General features: G+C 29.5%; 7 protein-coding genes across 7 annotated transcripts; 4 read left to right on the top strand and 3 right to left on the bottom strand.

The window, feature by feature from the left end:
- The first annotated feature begins 508 nt into the window (after positions 1–508).
- LOC142221036 (histone-arginine methyltransferase METTL23) lies at positions 509–1,930 on the top strand. The gene is made up of 2 exons (XM_075290526.1): positions 509–898; positions 992–1,930. Exons 1-2 carry the CDS (start codon positions 620–622, stop codon positions 1,580–1,582), a joined length of 870 nt encoding a protein of 289 aa, XP_075146641.1. The 5' UTR covers positions 509–619; the 3' UTR covers positions 1,583–1,930.
- Positions 1,625–1,930, top strand: SLIRP2 (SRA stem-loop interacting RNA binding protein 2). The gene has a single exon (XM_075290527.1). The coding sequence runs from the start codon at positions 1,625–1,627 to the stop codon at positions 1,889–1,891; it is 267 nt and encodes an 88-aa protein (XP_075146642.1). The 3' UTR covers positions 1,892–1,930.
- Positions 1,931–2,805: 875 nt separating this feature from the next.
- Positions 2,806–4,786, bottom strand: Dhod (dihydroorotate dehydrogenase 2). Its single transcript, XM_075290525.1, has 3 exons — positions 4,650–4,786; positions 4,353–4,562; positions 2,806–4,276 (listed from the first exon to the last, which is right to left on the bottom strand). The coding sequence occupies exons 1-3, from the start codon at positions 4,677–4,679 to the stop codon at positions 3,317–3,319; spliced, it is 1,200 nt and encodes a 399-aa protein (XP_075146640.1). The 5' UTR covers positions 4,680–4,786; the 3' UTR covers positions 2,806–3,316.
- Positions 4,787–5,016: 230 nt separating this feature from the next.
- Positions 5,017–6,819, bottom strand: LOC142238754 (S-adenosylmethionine mitochondrial carrier protein homolog). Its single transcript, XM_075310480.1, has 4 exons — positions 6,671–6,819; positions 6,302–6,568; positions 5,589–6,007; positions 5,017–5,214 (listed from the first exon to the last, which is right to left on the bottom strand). Exons 1-4 carry the CDS (start codon positions 6,767–6,769, stop codon positions 5,097–5,099), a joined length of 903 nt encoding a protein of 300 aa, XP_075166595.1. The 5' UTR covers positions 6,770–6,819; the 3' UTR covers positions 5,017–5,096.
- A 531-nt stretch (positions 6,820–7,350) lies between these two features.
- LOC142221033 (S-adenosylmethionine mitochondrial carrier protein homolog) lies at positions 7,351–9,242 on the top strand. The gene is made up of 4 exons (XM_075290522.1): positions 7,351–7,588; positions 8,280–8,549; positions 8,609–9,027; positions 9,083–9,242. The coding sequence occupies exons 1-4, from the start codon at positions 7,511–7,513 to the stop codon at positions 9,198–9,200; spliced, it is 885 nt and encodes a 294-aa protein (XP_075146637.1). The 5' UTR covers positions 7,351–7,510; the 3' UTR covers positions 9,201–9,242.
- Positions 9,229–10,812, bottom strand: LOC142221034 (uncharacterized). The gene is made up of 3 exons (XM_075290524.1): positions 10,531–10,812; positions 10,272–10,463; positions 9,229–9,487 (listed from the first exon to the last, which is right to left on the bottom strand). Exons 1-3 carry the CDS (start codon positions 10,699–10,701, stop codon positions 9,428–9,430), a joined length of 423 nt encoding a protein of 140 aa, XP_075146639.1. The 5' UTR covers positions 10,702–10,812; the 3' UTR covers positions 9,229–9,427.
- A 341-nt stretch (positions 10,813–11,153) lies between these two features.
- LOC142221032 (uncharacterized) lies at positions 11,154–18,302 on the top strand. Its single transcript, XM_075290521.1, has 3 exons — positions 11,154–11,901; positions 17,064–17,916; positions 17,985–18,302. Exons 1-3 carry the CDS (start codon positions 11,331–11,333, stop codon positions 18,124–18,126), a joined length of 1,566 nt encoding a protein of 521 aa, XP_075146636.1. The 5' UTR covers positions 11,154–11,330; the 3' UTR covers positions 18,127–18,302.
- The last annotated feature ends 985 nt before the right edge of the window (positions 18,303–19,287 follow it).

The following is a 19,287-nucleotide window of genomic DNA, read 5'->3' as shown; positions in this document are numbered from 1 at the left end:
CTGTGGTAGCGGTGAGTATGAAATGGCACTTTGAAATGCTGGCAGGGTTGGAGGGAATGGACCGAATCATCCAATCAATAAGGTTTCGTTTTTAGTAATAAAATACACATAAGCTGTTTGTAAATATATCAATACAAACACAAACCCATATGTGCACACGCACACACACATTCATTTCCAAAGAAAATTGGGCCAGGGTTTTGAAAGAGATTTTATTGAGATCCTCTACAAGGCACTTGATTTTTGCCTATTGCAAATCTACTGAGATCTAGGAGGATTTCGTGTCTAGTGCGAACGTAGTAATAGATTCTAGTTCACGAATTTGCAAAAAATTATTCATTCGTTTGGTTCTGATTCCATAAAAGTATGAATGATAACCGTACCATATACGCGCCACATAAAACTCGGCTATTATTAAATTATTGTCGAGATTACCCCTGTACGTAAAGTACGCGGATATAATCGAAGAATTGTGGCGTTTTACAACACTACATCTGAATTTTGTTTACTGAAAAAAAACAAACCAACAAACAACGAAGTCTGTTCTTTTTATCCAATTAAACAAAGCAACTTTTATTCTTTTATATGAAGATAATTATAGAAAAGTGATCGATAAATTATGACAAGTGGCCGGTTTCATATCAATGGCGATTCAGGAGCTCCAAATGAACATTCCTCGTCGTCAACATCGTCGACAGCAACAAGTCGCCTACAACAACAAACGACAAGTAGTAGCGCTACAGCAATACAACACGACTTACGTGAAAACGAAAAAATAAGAACATTTCACTTCACATCAAGAGGTTCTAGTAGGAATACTTCAACGGCATTATCATTACAAGAAGAAAGACCGGGTGGAGGTTGCCCATTGGAAGAGATTGAAATTAAGATACCAGAGGTAAGTCAATGTAGTTTAATTAACTTATAATTAAAAGAATCTATATTTTGTTTTATGTTACATATTATAAATTGATTGACATTCCTTATTTAGTTACTGCAAAGTGGTTACTCCTTCTACACGTGGCCTTGTTCACCAATATTGGCTTGGTTCTTGTGGGAACGTCGTAATTCATTGGTTGGAAAACGCATATTAGAATTGGGAGCTGGCACCGGATTACCCGGAATCTTAGCGGCAAAGTGTGGTGCACAAGTTCTGCTTAGCGATAGACAAATAAGTGATAAATCATTGCAACATATAAAACGTTCATGTACGGTCAATAATTTAAGACCTGGACAAGACATAGAAGTAATTGGCTTAAGTTGGGGACTTTTGCTAAATAGCCTCTGGTCATTGGGACATTTGGATTTGATCATAGCTGCCGATTGTTTTTATGATCCATGTGTATTTGAAGATATTCTGGTGACTGTTTCATTTCTTCTAGAACGCAATCCCTCGGCAAAATTTATATTTACCTATCAGGAACGTAGTGCTGACTGGTCCATTGAGGCCTTATTGAAAAAGTGGAAATTGTGTGCCCTGCAGATAAACAGTGACGATATTGGTAAAGCATCTGGTGTGGATTTATTAGAAATATTGGGTGGGCACACAATACATCTTATAGAAATTACCAAGGAGATATAAACAATAAACTTAAGGAATATAGCATAGGAGGTAGCAGTTAATATGTCAAATTTCTTACGTCAAGCCGCCTACAAATTGTTCGTGGGTAATTTGCCATGGACAGTAGGAGAAAGGGAATTACAAATATACTTCTCAAAATTTGGCCATGTCGCAAATTCAGCCATTGTATATGACAAACAGCAAGGTTTCTCTAAAGGTTATGGATTTGTGACATTTAGCAGCAGTGATGCCTATAACAGTGCCTGTAATCAAAATATACATTTTCTCGAGGGACGTGTACTTAATGTTAAGGAAGCAAATAATAATTAATTTATGCTATTAGAGAATAAAATGTAAGGAAATTAAAAATTGATTTAAAATGTATTTGTCATGGCACCCAAAAAAACCAAGGTAAGTAGAACCAGTAAAAGAATAATCGAGAGAATAAACACAATGTTCCCCGGTTTTGTAAAATAGTCCGGTTTTTTAGAAATGAATAAATCAACCTAAAACCGGGGGTTTTTATCACTCTCAGCGATAAGGGATTACATGTTTGTGGCCGAGCACCAACAGCTTATCCAACTATGTATGAGGCCACTTAGAGAAAATAGTGACCATTCATCAACTATCAGTATCACTTGATGCCGAAATCGAGCCGCATAAGTAGTGGTTCCACTTCCTACCAATAATTTATGATGTAAGAAACTACTCCTAATTGAATGTCAAATAATAAATTGTTTTGGCACTCTTGCTTTACGTAAATTTCATGATTATAAAACCGTCTTAGTTGGTTTTCGACATCATGAATATTAAAATAAAATTGGACTGCGTCCATTGACATAAAAAATTTAATTTGTGTTTTATGCATCTTCTCTAGACTCATGGAAAAGTCTCCATAAAACAGCAATCGGTGTTTTCTGTTATATTTTTCAATTCAGGGTCTAGAGAACAACCAATTTGTAACTTTTTTAATTTTACCCAAATCGTAACTGGGAAGAAAAAAATCCTTTTTTTATATTCTGTGCTCTAATATCCTTAAAATCTCCTAAATACGATAAGCAAACATTTAGTGCGCAGTTACGCCTTAATATGATAAATCTTCAGACCTTTTGGACTTGGTTATAAAATAGTAAAAAATAAGACATATTCTTAATATATACAATAGCGGAGAATATTTGCTATTCCAGCAAACTGTTATACTATATATCCTTTATATTATAACAGAATAATATTTTTTTATTCAGTTTCACGTTTTTAAAATGTTTTCTTTATTAAAAAATTGTGCGTACATAATTTTGTTTACACTTTATTGAATACAAAAAAGTTGAAATTTGTTCTTCAATGATATTTCAGCAAAATCTTATATTATATATCCCTTATGTTATAACAGAAAACCATTTTTTCATTCAGTTTACCGTTTTTAAAGTGTCTTCTTTATTAAAAAATTTTGCGTACACAATTTTGTTTTCACTTTATTGTATATAAAAAGTTTGTAATTCAGTGCAACCGGATTAATCATATTTTAGTATATATAAAACAGATATCCAATTGCTTCAATGCAACCGGATTAATGGTATTTTAGTATATATAAAACAGATATCCAATTGTGTATAAAAACAATATGCATCACAATTTGCATACTGTGTTTGCATTTAAAATATCTATCGAACTTTAATCACATTTTGTAAAAAAAAAAACACCCACAAATATACATCATTCCAATGAAACTATTCTCTATAACCGTATTTTCCGCAACTATTTTTTTAAGTACTGCTTATAATTGCTACCCACTGCCTCGCTGATCGTTTTATATCCTTTGGATTTCAAAATTTCTGCCAACTCCGACTTGACACGTGTAACCACTGGAGGACCATGGTAAATAAACGATGTATACAATTGCAAATAAGAAGCACCAGCTTCTAATTTCTCGAAAGCATCTTGACCCGATGAAATACCACCCACACCAATAATGGGTATTTTACCACTTGTTTGATAATACATTTCAGCCACCAAATGTGTGGATTTTAATCGTAATGGCGCTCCACTTAAACCTCCTACTTCCTGAGACAGAGTATCATCCTTCAAATTGTCCCTGGATATTGTTGTATTGGAGACAATTAAGCCATCCACACGACAAGATTTCTTATTGATAACAGAAGCAATATCCTTAATATCTTGTTGTGTTAGATCAGGAGCAATTTTCAATAAAACCGGAACTTTGTTATTCGATGGTAAATCATTGCGTGTTTGTATAACAGTTTCGAGTAATTCTTGTAAATCTTTCTTGCCTTGCAAATCTCTTAGACCGGGAGTATTGGGGCTACTAATATTGACAACAAGATAATCAGCAATAGGACCAAATACCTCGACGCCTTGTTTGTAATCAGATTTAGCAGAAGGTGAAGTTTTATTTTTACCCAAATTAATACCCAAAACTCCTTGGAAATTACCGGAATCCTTTAGAGCTTTGAGACGATTGTACACGGCAACATGACCATCACTATTGAAGCCATAACGATTTATAATAGCCTCATCTTCAACCAAACGAAATACTCGTGGTGTGGGATTACCAGGTTGGGGTTCTGGTGTTACAGAACCTATTTCAACAAAACCAAAACCCAATTGCGTTAAACCTTCTACAGCTTCACCTTGTTTATCAAAACCGGCAGCAATGCCCAGAGGATTTTTAAGGGAATGCCCAAAAAAATTACATTCCTTAGAAAAGCAAAAAAAAAAAAACACATATTAATCAAAGACTTCGCTTACAATTTCCCCGTTAAATGGAATTTACCAAAATACCATCATCCTGTTTCTGGACTTTTCCAAATATTTTATATTTACAACACCATATGGCCAATTTGTGACTTGTCTCTGGCGGCAATAAACGGGTAGCAGGCATCAAAACATTTCTATAATAGTTCTCATGACCTTGATGAATGCAAACACCGGAAAACACCAACGCACCCCCAGTGCAGACCAGAGCCAAAGATTTCAGTTTATTCTAAAAATGTTATTACACAATTTTTTTCACATTTTCACAAATTAAAAAATATCCATGAGAAGCAGTTAATGATTATAATTTCCATACCAAAGCTTTTTTGGAATTTGCTGCTGCCATATCTACAAATCTTAAAGGGCCCAAATCAATTCTCTTACAAAATAAACACTAGGTGCAAAAATAAAAACAGCTGTTATCGTGGAATGTAGTGTGTCCCATGTTTCGGCAAATGAGAAGTTTGCAAAAAATTGCTAAATTGCAAATACTTTTTAATATCCGTTAAAATCAATAATTCAAAAATTAAAAAATTTCCGGACATAAGGATTCATGCATATCAAAACTATTTATAAATATCTATTATCTATCAACATGATCTCGGTTTGATTAAGTAAATATGAATATGAAAAATACTATAAAATTGTTTACCTTTTCCCCAAAAAAAAATCGATATAAAAAATAGGTTAAAAACTTTATGGTCAACTATATTTAGATTAGATGAGTATTTTCGAAATTATTTTATTTTTTAAACTTAGCTAGTCAAAAACAGTTTAAGTTGTCAGAAGCCAGCATTTTAGTCGTAAGGTCATATAGGCCAAAGAAAATTGCACTCGCCGATGTGATCCAAGTTACACGAAGAACAAAACCCGCGAACAGGCTAAAAAAGAAAAATATTTATGAAATATGCTATTATATTTATACTTAGTTAAATATTTATCCCAACAAAAAATGTTTCAAAATTAATATCCCCCATGTTCCGAAATTCGGAATCGCAAAATTTTCCTTTGGCCATAATTTCTTAACCCTGAAACTTATAAACTTAAATCTTAGCAATATAGTTCTCTTTAATGAGATCTTCGAATTAAAATTGTCTTAGGAGTCCCAGAGTATCTCTATTTTTTCGTTACAAGATAAATAAATTCTTGCGATTTGCGATTCCGAATATCGAAACATGGATGTATATCTTCTATTTTATTTTATTTTAATTAATGTAGAAGGAACTTTCATATTTGCTGAGATATTAAAACTTACCCCGAAACACCTCCTTCTCTATAAATCGAATACAAAACCTTTGGTATCGACAATGAATGTATGGCACTATTTTGTTCTGCCAACATTATACGCGTTTTAGTCACATCCAGTGGTGTTGTTAATCCTCCCGATATTCCTCCAGATACGGCCCCACACAAAGCCACTGTAAATGGCGATGAATCCAAACCTGTTACAGGCTGCCATTTGGTTTTTAAGAATTCCCATAAAGGAAATTGTATTAAACTAAAAGGAATATCACGCATTATTGTCGATCCAAAACCTCTATAGATTCCTCTGTGAATGCCTTCAGTCTTGTATGCTGTCCAAAGTATATGTAAAGCTCCATACTGAGATTTATGACCTAAGTTTTGACATCTTTGTTTAGCTATTTCTACAGGTACTCGTATAAGACAGGCTAGCTAATTAATTAGATACGCATTTATTATGAACTTTCTCCAAAATAAAGGTGAGTACTATGTTCGGTTTTTTCACCAAAAAACACTAAATTAAAAATACAAAAATATTTATGAAGACTATTATATTTTTATCAAGTCTTATCAAATAATGGATGGAAAAGATCCAATGAATTGATTGATAATCATTTTATATTTCTAAATTAATTAATTAAGAAAAGTAACCGTGAAAAAACTGGTTTTCAGCTTGAAAACTGAACATAGTACTCAGATTAATATGAAAAAATTTAATTGGCATACCATTTCAGCACTGGATGCTGACATCATGTTTATAAATGTTGAATTTTTAGATCCCATTTTATTCTCAAATAATTGCTTAAAATTTTCATATGCACAGACAAATAATGCATAGGTGGGAGCATTTCCTGCTGCCGCTGGTGCTAGTCCCTTGTACAGTTTTCTGAAACCTCCAGATCTCTTAAAACCATCTTTACTCTGATAGCGAGTTTTTAAAGTATCAATTGGAAATATAGCAACATCCACTGCAAAGGCAGAAAATCCACCAGCCTAAAGGCCGGTATGCACAAAAGTCAAAATGAAATCTATCGTTATTAAATATTCTATAGCTTTAATATAAGTTCGTGCTTTAAATAAATGTAAAATACTTACAACCAAAGTATTGATAAAATTAAGTTGCGTAGCCCCTAAATTCAATGGTTCAATCTCAGAAACAATTGATAAACCAAATATATCTAGTTCGGTCTCCATTGTGTTTTGTTTGTTATAGTATTTGCATAGATATTCCGAAATCCTATCAAATCTTCGTGTTGGTCCAGACGAAGCATATCGTTAACTTATTTTTGAACTTACTGTTAGTGTTCGATAAAATGCAACGTTGCATATAGCAGATGTCAAATCCTAATTAGTAGCAGCTGTGAAGTAGCGTAAAGATGTGGTTATGCATAAAATAACGTTGAGCTCAGTACAAGACAAATGCTGCCTTTACTGTACTATTGGAAGTGCTTCTTCAACTCACAATGATCAAAAATTACATTTTTAAAATCACCATTCCGTTGAAAAATATAGTATATCTTTAATTTAGCTGAAAGCGATCCCACGGCTGAGAACTACTGGATTTGAAGTTATTGACTAAACTTTAATTCAATAACTTCATCTCAAATTAAGTTAATATGGATTTTGGAAGTGTAGTGTGAAAGTCGTATAATAAATCCTATTTATTTATTAATTTTATAAAAAAGAAATAGGTTTTTTTATGTGTAGTCGGAAAGTTGGGCAATACTATGTTCTCGTACAAAACGTTTTCCAACACTACTTTTGATATCAGCTGAACGATAACATAACATCATGGGGGACGGCTCCTAATAATTTATCAATTTATTAAAGAAAACTTGTTTTGTGACTCAATAAAAATTATTCACTTGGTTACAAGAATAAATGTATTTAGTTGTCAAATTATCTTGATAAATCTCTACTGAAAATTCTCTAATTATGGAGGTAGAACAAGGAGTCGCTGCTATTAACCCTTCTGAGGCCCAACCACAACACAATTTTATCAATGCCTTGGTTGTAAGTGAAGAACGTTAATTTTCAAATGAACATCAGGCCTATTTGCTTACGTATAAATTATTTTTGAAAATTAAACGGTAATGCATATTTGTGTCGATGACCTTTGGCTTAGTAGGTTATCACAATATAAAGTTTCAAAAGTGGAATGTTTAATTTTGATCAGTAAAAGTTTCATAAATTTATTGCATGTTTTTTTTTAATATTACAAACATTCCATAAATATATTGCATTTTTTGAATATTGTAAAATCTTCGAGCTAGGTTATCCTAAGGTGTTAATAGCAACCTTTCCTCCGGGACGTCATCTGATTGTACTGTATCGTCTGCTATTGCTAGCAATTCTTCCCTCTACAGAAAAGTTTCTTTATGTTTGGATCAAACACTCAATTTTTTAAACAATATTTACTTATAGGTCTTTACAACATGAATGTTATCACAAATCCAAAAAAATATTTTTCGCATCTACTGGTCAATTTTATTATTGTTCTTTTCTTAGGTCATTGAGCCGCATTCCAATTCTTAATTTAACACATTAACTTATGTAGAATTTGCTCCCATTAAAGGAGAAATAAATCGATATTTCCCTTAACTACCATTTCGATAATGCGCTTTCTTTGAGGCAAATTAATTTTCAGAGATTTATGTTTGTCCAAATTAAATTAAAATCCAATAACTTAATTTTTACTCCATAGGCTGGTGGTGTTGCTGGTATGGTTGTGGATATTGCCTTGTTTCCCATTGATACGGTAAAAACTCGCCTCCAAAGTGAACGAGGATTCTGGAGATCCGGTGGATTCAAAGGTGTATACAAAGGCTTAGCACCGGCGGCAGCAGGTAGCGCCCCCACAGCGGCATTATTTTTCTGTGCTTATGAGAATTTCAAAAGATTATTTTGTAATTTATCGGGGTGTACAAAAAATTCCCCATTTGTACACATGGCCTCAGCATCCAGTGCTGAAGTTGTAAGTTGGATCAAATTATCTTACTTATATACAATTTAGTAAATATATGATCTTATTAGCTAGCTTGCCTTATACGAGTACCTGTAGAAATAGCAAAACAAAGGCGTCAAACTTTAGGAAATAAATCACAGCATGGAGCTTTACAAATACTTTGGACTGCATATAAAACTGAAGGTCTACGTAGAGGCCTCTATAGAGGCTTTGGATCGACAATAATGCGTGAAATACCTTTTAGTCTAATACAATTTCCTTTGTGGGAATTTTTTAAATTGCAATGGCAGCCTGTAACAGGCTTAGATTCGACACCATTTACAGTGGCTTTGTGTGGAGCTGTAGCTGGTGGTATATCAGCTGGTCTAACTACTCCTTTGGATGTGGTTAAAACACGTATAATGTTGGCAGAACAAAATAGCGCTATACGTAAATTATCGATACCAAAGGTTTTGGGGTCAATCTACAGGGAAAAGGGTTTGAGAGGGTAAGTAATAATTACGATATATAAAAATTAAAAATACATTCCATTATATTTTTAGTTTATTTGCCGGTTTTGTTCCTCGAGTAATGTGGATTACACTGGGTGGTGCCTTTTTCTTTGGTTTCTATGATCTGACTACAAGAATGCTTTCCGATGATGGCTTAAAAACTTCATAGTTGTATAGAGAGAAAACTACAATAAATGTGAAGTTTTTTAAATTTGTTAGATATTTTATTATATTTAAGTTTTAAATAAAATGTTGTTACATTTAGTAGATATTAGTTGGGAATGTACGTAAGTAATAATAATATATGTGCAGAAAAAATATGTATTTACTAATTTGACTAGTCTTGCGTATTGATATAATAATACTGTAATGTAAGTAATTCGTCCAAGATATGGTTTAGGCAAATAATTCGGAAGATTTGTTGAGGTGAGAAGTACTTAAGTAGTTCTCATATCGCTGAAAAGAAGAGAAAAAAACATAATTTAAACCCAACACTTAAGGTTTTTTTTAGACTCATTTTAACTAAAATTACTGTAATGTGCAATACACTCATATTGCAAATAATAGATAGGACATTAGCCCGAAGTCCAGTATTTTGTTTGCTCTTGAAATTTTAATTTTCACATGATGCTGGGGGAAATTCCTAATTAGATACTGCTGCCGAGAACCCTATTGCCACATCCTAAATGCTCCCGACCAGTGATATCAGAGCTTCGTCAAAAATAGTTGTAGTGCATGCCGGTGACTTATAGAAGCAATCGAAGATCTCCTCTAGAATCTTGGCTTGCTTTGTGAGGATTTGTTGGCAGATGTCCATTGGGGATTTTGGCATATCTCCTTAAATTTCCCGAACCCAATGATCCCAGTGACTGATTTTAAATTAGCCTCTAAGAAGCAATCCTTGGGACGTTTGTCATCTTATATGTAATGATCAGTGCAGCTAATGATTTGGTGGAAGATATCTTGACTTCTCACGCATTTAGACACTCCTTTCTTTTAATTCGAAATTAGTATAAAATGCTAAAATATAATTCCAGACTTATGGTTCAGACTGCCGTATTCATGTTCTTTAAGAGGCCCAACACAACTGGGATTGTCTTCTGATTGGTTATTTTTGTTATATTGCCCGAATTGTATTTTAAAAATCCCATTACCCTTTCATGTGTCTAGATCTCATGTTCTTCATGTACAAACTCATAATATCAAACCATTTCTTTTAATTATTAAAATTTCTACTTACATTATTAATTTGTAGTTTTCCCCTAAGCAAACTCTTTGTAGGATTGTCTTCATTATCCTCCTCCTCAGGCAATGCCTCAGTATCTTGTTCTAAGGGCGAATCGTTGTCATAATTGAAATTCTGTTTCTTGCTTTGAAGCTTTTTACAATAGATATGTGCCAAACGTCTACGATTACGGGCCATAAGATAAACCTGCAAACAGTAATACCAACAAAGTTCATTTAGAATTCAGAAGAAAATTTATTTTCCCATGACTTACCATCAATGAAAGCAAAATAATAATTACAAAAACACCAAGTGGTATCAATATGTAGAAACTACCCTCCTCCTTTAAATCCATATCACTAGATGGATTGTTTAAAATTGGCACTAATTTATTTGTCGTTTTTTCTACAAGGGGTATTTTAGTTGTGTCGTCTATTAAACCCATTTTAAGGAAGGCTCCAAGATGGTTATTGATTATCCATATATTTTTTTGTTTACAGCTTGTCGCAGATGTTGTTCTCTAATGCAAGTTCTTCAGCATGCCTACAGGAACCCGGTTAATTACTGACGATAGCGTAACGTAAAAGTAATAGGAAATTAATAACGGTAACGATAGGTAGGGTAAAGCAATCAGCTACTCTCATGATAGTATTCGTGTGATAAAATTGCTGTAAAATTTCCATAAGAAATATGTATACGCAAACAAGTGTTCACCTATCATCTATCGCTATGGTTATATTTACACACTAAGTACTAGGCATTTTCATTGCAACTGAACCGTTCACAGTGATATCCCTTTCTCCCTTCCATCCCTTCTTTCATTACAACCCTTTCACTACTTTACATTAGTTATGTGCGAAAGACCCATACGAATCATGGAACGCTTTTTATTTTATGTTAGTCAACAAAAAGGCAAACATTAGCTCTTTCTAACAGATGTTCAGAGTAAACAAACAGAATCAAAATAATTAAAATTGGATTATTTAAGCTGCGGAATTTAATATATATTCGATTCTTTATTGAAATTCTTGGGACATTATACATACAAAAATTCGTATCTGCAATTGATTGAAAATGGATGAGGGCACAGTGATAGAATTGCCCAACGATTTGTCTGAACTATGTCGCGTATGTTTACAAATTCCAGACAAACATAATAATTTAGATGTAACTATTATTTATGATGAGGATGACAATTTAACCTATGCTGAATGCTTCCTCATATGCACGGATATAGACTTGAATGAAGGTGGTAATGTCCCGCATTGTTTGTGTAAGACATGCGGTTTGGAATTGCAAATGGCCTATGATTTCTATAAGAAAGTGGAAGATTCAAAACGGTCACTGGAGCAATTTCAACAACAATTGGTGATCCTTTCATACATGGACACCAATGATTCGAAGATAAAATTGCCACAAAATTATAAAAGTATGCATATAACAGAGGAAACACGATCACAAGAAAATGTGAATGAACCACAGACATTAACTAAAGAGGAGACTGAAAGAGAGGACACTATGACTGATCATATTTCTGAAGACTATAATGCTGGTAATAACGTACAACACACGGTCGTATTGGAAGAACATTTGGATATGGATGATTATAGCAATCAACAAATTTTGGACGAGCATGAAGACAATGGTAAGAGTTTTTTCTTGGGAACAGGATTTTATAATATTTCACTATTGTTTTCCCGGGAAATAAGCGCTACGCAATAATTAATTTAAATATTTTATGTAATACCTCATTCACATTACACATCCAAAACCACTTTAACTAGATTTCATCTGTCATTTGCCTTATAAAAAGTAGATTTTAATACCCTGTCTGTCGAACGAGAGTATTTCAAATGAAAAAAAATATATATTTGGGTTTCTCTATGTCGACAGGCAAGTCATAGAGTGGCAAACAAATATACGATATAATGGCCTGTTCCTGTATATCGAACGAAAGCTTTCGTTCGTATTCCAAACGAAAGAAAATTGAGTTTTGTTCTCCTATTTCGAAAGGCAAGTCACTTTATATTTTGTTGTCGAGCAATAAACGAACATATACAATAAGTGTCAAGAAAAAAGTAAAAGAAATGTTAACATTTGAATGAATTCTCAGGCCAAAAATTTAAAAATACTCATTTTTAATAATCAATGTATTCCATTACAATCGAATCGAGCTTTCAAAAATAGAAAAACCCTAATACATTCGAATTCGAGTGACTGCCTTTCTTTCGAACTGGTTTCGTTCGATATACAGGAACAGGGCATTAAATCAATGCTCAGGCCAAAAATTTGAAAATACCCATTTTTGATAGTCAATGTACTCTCATACAAATAGAGAAACCCAAATTGATTCGAATACGAGTGACTGCTTTTCAATCGACTGGGTTTTCGTTCGACATACAGAAACAGGGTATAAATCTCCGAAAAGTGGATTTTGAGTGTAATGTAAACGTATTTGTAACAATAACAAATGATTTTTAATACCTTTAGGTAGATTAGAGAGGAATATATAAAATAAAAATAAAAATTACTTAAAAGTTTTGCGATTTCTTTCGAAATTGTTTCTTAATACTTCCGTATTCTGCGGTCATATAATAGTGGCTTATTCTATTTCCATGCAAAAGTTTTCAAAATTCTGTAGAAAATTTTAGCAACATTTTATTTCTATAGAAAATTTTGACAAAATTTTATTTTTTTAGAAAATTTTGTCAAAATTTTATTTCTATAGAAAATTTTGGCAAAATTTTATTCGTATAAAAAATTTTCTTAAAATTTTATTTCTATAGAAAATTATAGCAAAATTTCGTTTCTATAAAAAAAAATGTAGCAAAATTTTATTTCTATGGAAAATTTTGGCAGAATATTTCTATAAACAATTTTGGCAAAATTTTATTTCTATAGAAAATTTTGTCAAAATTTTATTTCTATAGAAAATTTTGTCAAAATTTTATTTCTATTAAAATTTTGTCAATATTTTATTTCTATAGAAAATTTTTTCAAAATTTTATTTCTATAGAAAATTTTCTCAAAATTTTATTTCAACAGAAAAATTTCTCAAAATGTTATTTCTACAGAAAATTATATCAAAATTTTATTTCTATAGAAAATTTTGGCAAAATTTTATTTCTATAGAAAATTTTGGCAAAATTTTATTTCTATAGAAAATTTTGTCAACATTTTATTTCTATAGAAAATTTTGTCAACATTTTATTTGTATAGAAAGTTTTGTCAGAATTTTATTTCTATAGAAAATTTGTCAAAATTTTATTTCTATAGAAAATTTTGTCAAAATTTTATTTCTATAGAAAATTTTCTCGAAATTTTATTTCTACAGAAAAATTTTTGAAAATGTTATTTCTATAGAAAATGTTCTCAAAATTTTATTTCTAAAAAAAATTTTCTCAAAATTTTAATTCTATAGAAAATTTTCTGAAAATTTTATTTCTATAGAAAATTTTCTCAAAATTTTATTTCTATAGAAAATTTTCTAAAAATTTTATTTCTATCGAAAATTTTCTCAAAATTTTATTTCTATAGAAAATTTTCTGAAAATTTTATTTTTACAGAAAAATTTTTAAAAATGTTTTTCTACAGAAAATGTTCTCAAAATTTTATTTCTAAAGAAAATTTTTTCAAAATTTTATTTGTATAGAAAATTTTGGCAACATTTTATTTCTAAAGAAAATTTTCTCAAAATTTTATTTGTATAGAAAATTTTGGCAACATTTTATTTCTATAGAAATTTTTGTCAAAATTTTATTTCTATAGAAAACATTGCCAAAATTTTATTTCTATAGAAAACTTTGTCAAAATTTTATTTCTAAAGAAAATTTTCTCAAAATTTTATTTCTATAGAAAATTATAGCAAAATTTTATTTCTATAGACAATTATAGCAAAATTTTATTTCTATAGAAAATTGTAGCAAAATTTTATTTCTATAAGAAATTTTCTCAAAATTTTATTTCTATTTATTTCTCAAAATATGTTATTTCTATAGAAAATTTTCTCAAAATTTTATTTTTACAGAAAAATTTCTGAAAATGATATTTCTACAGAAAATTTTCTCAAAATTTTATTTCTATAGAAAATGTTGTCAAAATATTTCTATAGAAAATTTTGTCTAAATTTCATTTCTATGGATTTTTTTTCAAAATTTTATTTATTTTTTTAAATTAATTTCTATAGATTTTTTTTTTGAAAATTTTATTTCTATACAACATTTTATCCAAATTTTATTTCTGAAACATATTTAAAGTACCTCATAATTGGAGTTGAATAGTTTGCAAAATCTAAAAAAGATCAAGAATTCTATAAATTTACCAAACAGTAAAAAACTTACCATTTTTGGTAGAATTCTACCAACCGCAATTTTTTAATTATTGTCAATTTTTAATTTTGGTATACATTGTTTTTAATTTTCTCAAAATTTTTTTTCTATAGAAAATTATAGCAAAATTTCGTTTCTATAAAAAAATTTTAGCAAAATTTTATAGAAAATTTTGGCAAAATTTTATTTCTATGGAAAATTTTGGCAAAATTTTATTTCTATGGAAAATTTTGGCAGAATATTTCTATAAACAATTTTCGCAAAATTTTATTTCTATAGATAATTTTGTCAAAATTTTATATCTATAGAAAATTTTGTCAAAATTTTATTTCTATAGAAAGTTTTGTTAAAAATTTATTTCTATAGAAAATTATAGCAAAATTTCGTCTCTATAAAAAATTTTAGCCAAATTTTATTTCTATAGAAAATTTTGGCAACATTTTATTCTATAGAAAATTATAGCAAAATTTTATTTCTATACAAAATTTTGCAAAATTTTATTTCTATAGAAAATTTTGTAAAAATTTTATTTCTATAGAAAACTTTGCCAAAATTTTATTTCTATAGAAAACTTTGTCAAAATTTTATTTCTATAGACAATTATAGCAAAATTTTATTTCTATAGAAAATTATAGCAAAATTTTGGAAAATTTTATTTTTATAGAAAATTTTCTCAAAAATTTATTTCTATAGAAAATTTTCTCAAAATTTTATTTCTACAGAAAAATTTCTCAAAATGTTATTTCTACGGAAATTTTTATCAAAATTTTATTTCTATAGAAAATTTTGGCTAAATTTTATTTCTATGGAAAATTTTGGCAGAATATTTCTATAAACAATTTTGGAAAAAATTTTATTTCTATAAAAATGTTTCTCAAAATTTTATTTCTATAGAAAATTATACCAAAATTTCGTTCCTATAAAAAATTTTATCAAAAATTTATTTCTACGAAAAATTTTGTCAAAATTTTATTTCTATAGAAAATTTTCACAAAATTTTATTTCTACAGAAAAATTTCTCAAAATGTTATTTCTACAGAAAATTATATCAAAATTTTATTTCTATAGAAAATTTTGGCAAAATTTTATTTCTATAGAAAATTTTGGCAAAATTTTATTTCTATAGAAAATTTTGTCAACATTTTATTTGTATAGAAAATTTTGTCAACATTTTATTTGTATAGAAAATTTTGTCAAAATTTTATTTCTGTAGAAAATTTTGTCAAAATTTTATTTCTATAGAAAATTTTGTCAAAATTTTATTTCTATAGAAAATTTTCTCAAAATTTTATTTCTATAGAAAATTTTCTCAAAATTTTATTTCTACAGAAAAATTTTTGAAAATGTTATTTCTATAGAAAATGTTCTCAAAATTTTATTTCTAAAGAAAATTTTCTCAAAATTTTAATTCTATAGAAAATTTTCTCAAAATTTTATTTCTATAGAAAATTTTCTCAAAATTTTATTTCTATAGAAAATTTTCTCAAAATTGTTTTTCTACAGAAAAATTTTTGAAAATGTTATTTCTACAGAAAATGTTCTCAAAAATTTATTTCTAAAGAAAATTTTCTCAAAATTTTATTTGTATAGAAAATTTTGGCAACATTTTATTTATATAGAAATTTTTGTCAAAATTTTATTTCTATAGAAAATTTTGTCAAAATTTTATTTCTATAGAAAATTTTGTCAAAATTTTATTTCTATAGAAAATTTTGTCAAAATTTTATTTCTATAGAAAACTTTGCCAAAATTTTATTTCTATAGAAAACTTTGTCAAAATTTTATTTCTAAAGAAAATTTTCTCAAAATTTTATTTCTATAGAATTATAGCAAAATTTTATTTCTATAGACAATTATAGCAAAATTTTATTTCTATAGAAAATTGTAGCAAAATTTTATTTCTATAGGAAATTTTCTCAAAATTTTATTTCTATAGAAACTTTTCTCAAAATTTTATTTCTATAGAAAATTTTCTCAAAATATGTTATTTCTATAGAAAATTTTCTCAAAATTTTATTTTTACAGAGAAATTTCTGAAAATGTTATTTCTACAGAAAATTTTCTCAAAATTTTATTTCTATAGAAAATGTTGTCAAAATATTTCTATAGAAAATTTTGTCAAAATTTTATTTCTATGGATTTTTGTTTTCAAAATTTTATTTATTTTTTTAAATTAATTTCTATAGAATTTTTTTTGAAAAATTTATTTCTATACAACATTTTATCTAAATTTTATTTCTGAAACATATTTAAAGTACCTCATAATTGGAGTTGAATAGTTTGCAAAATCTACCAAAAGATTAAGAATTCTATAAATTTACCAAACAGTAAAAAACTTACCATTTTTGGTAGAATTCTACCAACCGCAAATTTTTAATTATTGTCAATTTTTAATTTTGGTATACATTGTTTTTAATTTTTTTATATATGACCTACATATATTTTTCTTTCAATATGTATTTGAATATTTGTTTTTCAGAGACTATAAAAATCAGATCACCTTCTAGCAATCTAGATTTGATGGTCCTTAATAAAAGTAAAAATTATTCATTGGAAAATGCCAGTAGTAACAAATATGCCAGATTTGTCGTAGAAAACGTGGAAGAGGAACAGGAACAGGAAGATGAGGAGGACGAGGAAGGAAATGAAGAACAATATAATGAAGACTCGCAATTGTGGCAAGATAATAGTATAGTGCCTCATAAAGAATATATATCATTGGAATCTAAAGATGATATCGATGATAGTCAATTTCACTATGAGGTAATTGAAGCACCTAAAGAAGAGTTGGACGATATGGATTTGGAAAAAGAGGAAAGTAAAACCCATGTATTACAATCTCGTAAACGACATATGGGCTCTTTTTCTTGTGATGTTTGTCATAAACAATATCCCAATTATTCACGTATGATGGCTCATCGACAGTGTCATGAAATCGATCGTCCAAGATATCCTTGTAGCCACTGTAATCGTATGTATACCACCAAACAGGCTATGGAGTGTCATGTACAAACTGCTCACGATAAAACTGGTTACACATGTAATATATGCAAGAAAGTTTTTGCAATACGTCGCAGTCTAGAAGTTCATATGCGTTTCCATAATGGTGACTTTCCCTATGCCTGCAATTTATGTGATAAAAAATTTGCCCATATTGGTCATTTAAATACGCACAAAAATGTTAAACATAACAATGTTCGTTTTGGCTGCAATCATCCGAATTGTGGCAAATTCTTTACGTCTTCCACATCATTAAGAAATCACGAATTTACTCATAGTACAATGCCATTTGAATGTCAATATTGCCAGCGGGGATATCCGGCAAAAGCCAAGTATGATCAAATATTAACAAAAAAGGGTAATTGCTATAAATAGAAAATTCTTGTTTTTCTTCTTTCAGATTAAGAGTTCATATAAAACGAAAACATGGTATAGATCCATCCAAAGAAGAAATGGAAGAAATGCGTAAATTTCATGTTATGCGGTCCAAAGTTAATTTAGTTAAAGTTGTGCCCATGGATGAGGAGGATGGGGATGCATAGAGGTATTATTGTTGAATTATATGTTAATGCAACAAATGCTACAAGTTTACCATTAGACTTAGTTAATATGTACAAACAAAAATATACATAATATAATTAATGTGTCATTTTTAGAATAAAAAATATACTTTGATAAGAAAAAGTGGTGAAATTTGCACAATGATGTAATATAAAAATCGGGATTTTTAATTTTTAAATTCATCTATCAATTAAAACATAGCCGACAGCAAATTCTATATGAACACATAACATTCATTAGACAATTTACATTATAGAAGTTTATATTAAAATAAATTTTTAATTTGTTTAAAAAGTTCTGATTTAGTTACCACTGAAAATAAACTAACCAACCAATTTTGAAGTACATTTTGACATTGCATCGATACTGGCAGAACAATCCTACGAGGTTCATATTAATTCATAAAATGAATCAATATAGCAGTTGAAAAAGACACTTTATTACTGCCTACATCTAATTTACAACTAAACAGCATATTTACCAACAATTTCCATAATTCATATACTTCAATAATAATTTTAATAATATTTTTATTTACAGGTAAGAAATTTAACTCCTTAATTTCAATTTTGCAAAAAAAACTCACCAAATTAACACTTACAAAACTACACATAGCCATATATGTTAAAGTAAAAGAAAATAAAAAGAAAAATATCACATTCTAGCCATTGGGTAAGTTGAATAAGTTTTAAATTACAAATTGATTAAAAAATGTTACATTAAATTAAAAAATTAAAAATTCATCATAATAAATGCACCTGTCGAAAAAAACCTACGAATAAGGAAAAGTATCACAGGTTAGGTTGTAGGTCACTTAAACCACTATAATTCCATTGTGTTTCCTCGAGGTAATTTTGTCAACTTCTTCCTGAGGTGGTCTCCTTTAAAGTCGCTCAAGAACTTTCATTTGTCTATCTTTCTTAAAATTGATTAAAACATCCAACCAGAGGCCCTGACGAAGGCAAGTATGTCCCTTAAGCTACACTTCCGCTGATCGGAGAGAGCCCGAAAGGTAAAGGAGCTCAGTATCTTGTTTCTTCTAAAGGATAATGCTGGGCACTGGCAGAGGAAGTGGTATGAGTCTTACTTAACTGCCGGGTCCAGACCACGGTCCCTTCTCTATTCAACCGTCGAACGGAACG

This window comes from Haematobia irritans, chromosome 1, assembly GCF_050003625.1.
Source record: "Haematobia irritans isolate KBUSLIRL chromosome 1, ASM5000362v1, whole genome shotgun sequence".
NCBI lineage: Eukaryota > Metazoa > Arthropoda > Insecta > Diptera > Muscidae > Haematobia > Haematobia irritans.
Note: the sequence above shows the minus strand (reverse complement) of the source record. Positions and strands in the feature narration are given on the sequence as shown.

What these genes read in the sequence shown, in the direction of transcription:
- LOC142221036 (XM_075290526.1), top strand. Translation starts at nt 620, where the DNA reads ATGACAAGTGGCCGGTTTCATATCAATGGCGATTCAGGAGCTCCAAAT. An exon ending in TTGAAATTAAGATACCAGAG is followed by an intron (nt 899 to 991) that starts GTAAGTCAATGT and finishes TTCCTTATTTAG; the next exon opens with TTACTGCAAAGTGGTTACTC.
- SLIRP2 (XM_075290527.1), top strand. Translation starts at nt 1,625, where the DNA reads ATGTCAAATTTCTTACGTCAAGCCGCCTACAAATTGTTCGTGGGTAAT.
- Dhod (XM_075290525.1), bottom strand. Translation starts at nt 4,679, where the DNA reads ATGGCAGCAGCAAATTCCAAAAAAGCTTTG. An exon ending in CAAATTCCAAAAAAGCTTTG is followed by an intron (nt 4,563 to 4,649) that starts GTATGGAAATTA and finishes TAACATTTTTAG; the next exon opens with AATAAACTGAAATCTTTGGC. An exon ending in AACAGGATGATGGTATTTTG is followed by an intron (nt 4,277 to 4,352) that starts GTAAATTCCATT and finishes TGCTTTTCTAAG; the next exon opens with GAATGTAATTTTTTTGGGCA.
- LOC142238754 (XM_075310480.1), bottom strand. Translation starts at nt 6,769, where the DNA reads ATGGAGACCGAACTAGATATATTTGGTTTATCAATTGTTTCTGAGATT. An exon ending in ATTTTATCAATACTTTGGTT is followed by an intron (nt 6,569 to 6,670) that starts GTAAGTATTTTA and finishes ACCGGCCTTTAG; the next exon opens with GCTGGTGGATTTTCTGCCTT. An exon ending in CAGCATCCAGTGCTGAAATG is followed by an intron (nt 6,008 to 6,301) that starts GTATGCCAATTA and finishes CTAATTAATTAG; the next exon opens with CTAGCCTGTCTTATACGAGT.
- LOC142221033 (XM_075290522.1), top strand. Translation starts at nt 7,511, where the DNA reads ATGGAGGTAGAACAAGGAGTCGCTGCTATTAACCCTTCTGAGGCCCAA. An exon ending in ATTTTATCAATGCCTTGGTT is followed by an intron (nt 7,589 to 8,279) that starts GTAAGTGAAGAA and finishes TTTACTCCATAG; the next exon opens with GCTGGTGGTGTTGCTGGTAT. An exon ending in CAGCATCCAGTGCTGAAGTT is followed by an intron (nt 8,550 to 8,608) that starts GTAAGTTGGATC and finishes TGATCTTATTAG; the next exon opens with CTAGCTTGCCTTATACGAGT.
- LOC142221034 (XM_075290524.1), bottom strand. Translation starts at nt 10,701, where the DNA reads ATGGGTTTAATAGACGACACAACTAAAATACCCCTTGTAGAAAAAACG. An exon ending in TTATTTTGCTTTCATTGATG is followed by an intron (nt 10,464 to 10,530) that starts GTAAGTCATGGG and finishes TACTGTTTGCAG; the next exon opens with GTTTATCTTATGGCCCGTAA. An exon ending in GAAAACTACAAATTAATAAT is followed by an intron (nt 9,488 to 10,271) that starts GTAAGTAGAAAT and finishes TCTTCTTTTCAG; the next exon opens with CGATATGAGAACTACTTAAG.
- LOC142221032 (XM_075290521.1), top strand. Translation starts at nt 11,331, where the DNA reads ATGGATGAGGGCACAGTGATAGAATTGCCCAACGATTTGTCTGAACTA. An exon ending in GGACGAGCATGAAGACAATG is followed by an intron (nt 11,902 to 17,063) that starts GTAAGAGTTTTT and finishes TTTGTTTTTCAG; the next exon opens with AGACTATAAAAATCAGATCA. An exon ending in GGATATCCGGCAAAAGCCAA is followed by an intron (nt 17,917 to 17,984) that starts GTATGATCAAAT and finishes TTCTTCTTTCAG; the next exon opens with ATTAAGAGTTCATATAAAAC.